The sequence below is a fragment of the Dama dama genome, chromosome 9 (assembly GCF_033118175.1).
Source record: "Dama dama isolate Ldn47 chromosome 9, ASM3311817v1, whole genome shotgun sequence".
In the NCBI taxonomy this organism is placed as follows: Eukaryota; Metazoa; Chordata; class Mammalia; order Artiodactyla; family Cervidae; genus Dama; species Dama dama.
The window spans coordinates 13,653,505-13,654,998 of NC_083689.1; the positions used below are offsets into that span (position 1 = coordinate 13,653,505).

At 39.9% G+C, this 1,494-nt stretch overlaps 1 protein-coding gene across 1 annotated transcript; it reads left to right on the plus strand.

The window, feature by feature from the left end:
- Positions 1-320: 320 nt before the first annotated feature.
- On the plus strand, positions 321-1,292 carry LOC133061627 (olfactory receptor-like protein OLF4). The gene has a single exon (XM_061149599.1). It carries the CDS (start codon positions 321-323, stop codon positions 1,290-1,292), a length of 972 nt encoding a protein of 323 aa, XP_061005582.1.
- The last annotated feature ends 202 nt before the right edge of the window (positions 1,293-1,494 follow it).

Below are 1,494 nucleotides of genomic sequence, written 5' to 3' on the forward strand. Positions count from 1 at the left end.
AAATCTGAAAGTTTTCTCTACATCATAATCTAACTGGGGCTACCTTAGCAATTTAGATCTGTTTTTTCCACTTAGGTCAGTATTATGCCTCTCTCTCTAACAGAATTCGTAGTCAGAGATGTCACAAAACATCCTTTAAATGTGAGGATTCATTAAAAATACAGATGAAAAGATGGATGGATAGACAGATAGGTAGATAGGTAGGTACAGATAGATATAGATGTAATTGTAGCATTTTCAAATGAATAATGCCCATTTGGGTAAAAGTGATTCACACATTTTTTTTTTTTTTTTTCATTCCTAGTCATCAACACCACAACATGGTACCAGGAAATGATACACAAGATTCAGAATTTCTTCTTCAAGGATTATCAATGAAACCAGAGCTACAGCCCCTCATATTTGTGCTTTTCCTCCTAATGTACCTGATCACTGGGTTTGGAAACCTGCTCATCATCTTGGCTGTCAGTTCAGATTCCCACCTCCACACGCCCATGTACTTCTTCCTCTCCAACCTGTCCTTTGTAGACATCTGTTTCACCACCACAACAATCCTAAAGATGTTAATCAATATACAGAGCCAGAGAAAAGCTATATCCTATGAAGGCTGCATCAGTCAGATGTATTTTTACATGCTCTTTGCAGTATTGGATGATTTTCTTCTGACCGTGATGGCCTATGACCGGTATGTGGCCATCTGCCACCCCCTGCACTACACAGTCATCATGAACCCTCAACTCTGTGGACTGCTGGTTCTGCTATCCTGGATCATTAGTACCCTGCTTTCCTTGTTAGAAACCTTACTTGTGTTACGGCTGTCTTTCTGTACAGATTTGGAAATCCCTCACTTTTTCTGTGAAATCAAGCAGATTGTGCAGCTTGCCTGTGATGATACGCTTCTTAATGATACCATTATGTATTTTACAACAGTGCTGTTGGGTGGTGGTCCCCTGACTGGTATCCTATACTCTTACTCTAAGATAATATTCTCTGTACGTGGAATCTCATCACCTCAGGGGAAATATAAAGCAGTCTCCATCTGTGCATCTCACCTCTCAGTTGTCTCCTTATATTATTGTTCAAGCCTAGGAGTGTACCTTAGCTCCGCTGCTGCTCCCCACAGCTCTCATTCAAGTGCAACAGCCTCTGTGATGTACACGGTGGTCACACCCATGCTGAACCCCTTCATCTACAGTCTCAGAAACAAAGACATAAAAAGAGCTCTGAAAAGAGTCATTCACATGGCAGTTATAAAAAGGGAAATTGTTCTGGGTTTGAAGAAGCATCCTTGAAGAAGAGCTCAAGCTTTGGAACAAAAACTCCTATTCTTTGATTAGATTCTGGATGTTGAACTTGCTTTTTCTATTCATTTCCTGGAATTTCTGTTTCTTTGACTTTTACACTTTAAATAATCTGTACACTCACTTTTTGAAGCTTTCTCCTCTATCTGATTAAAAGACAGCTACCCCCATTATCCACTTTCCTATTTTCACA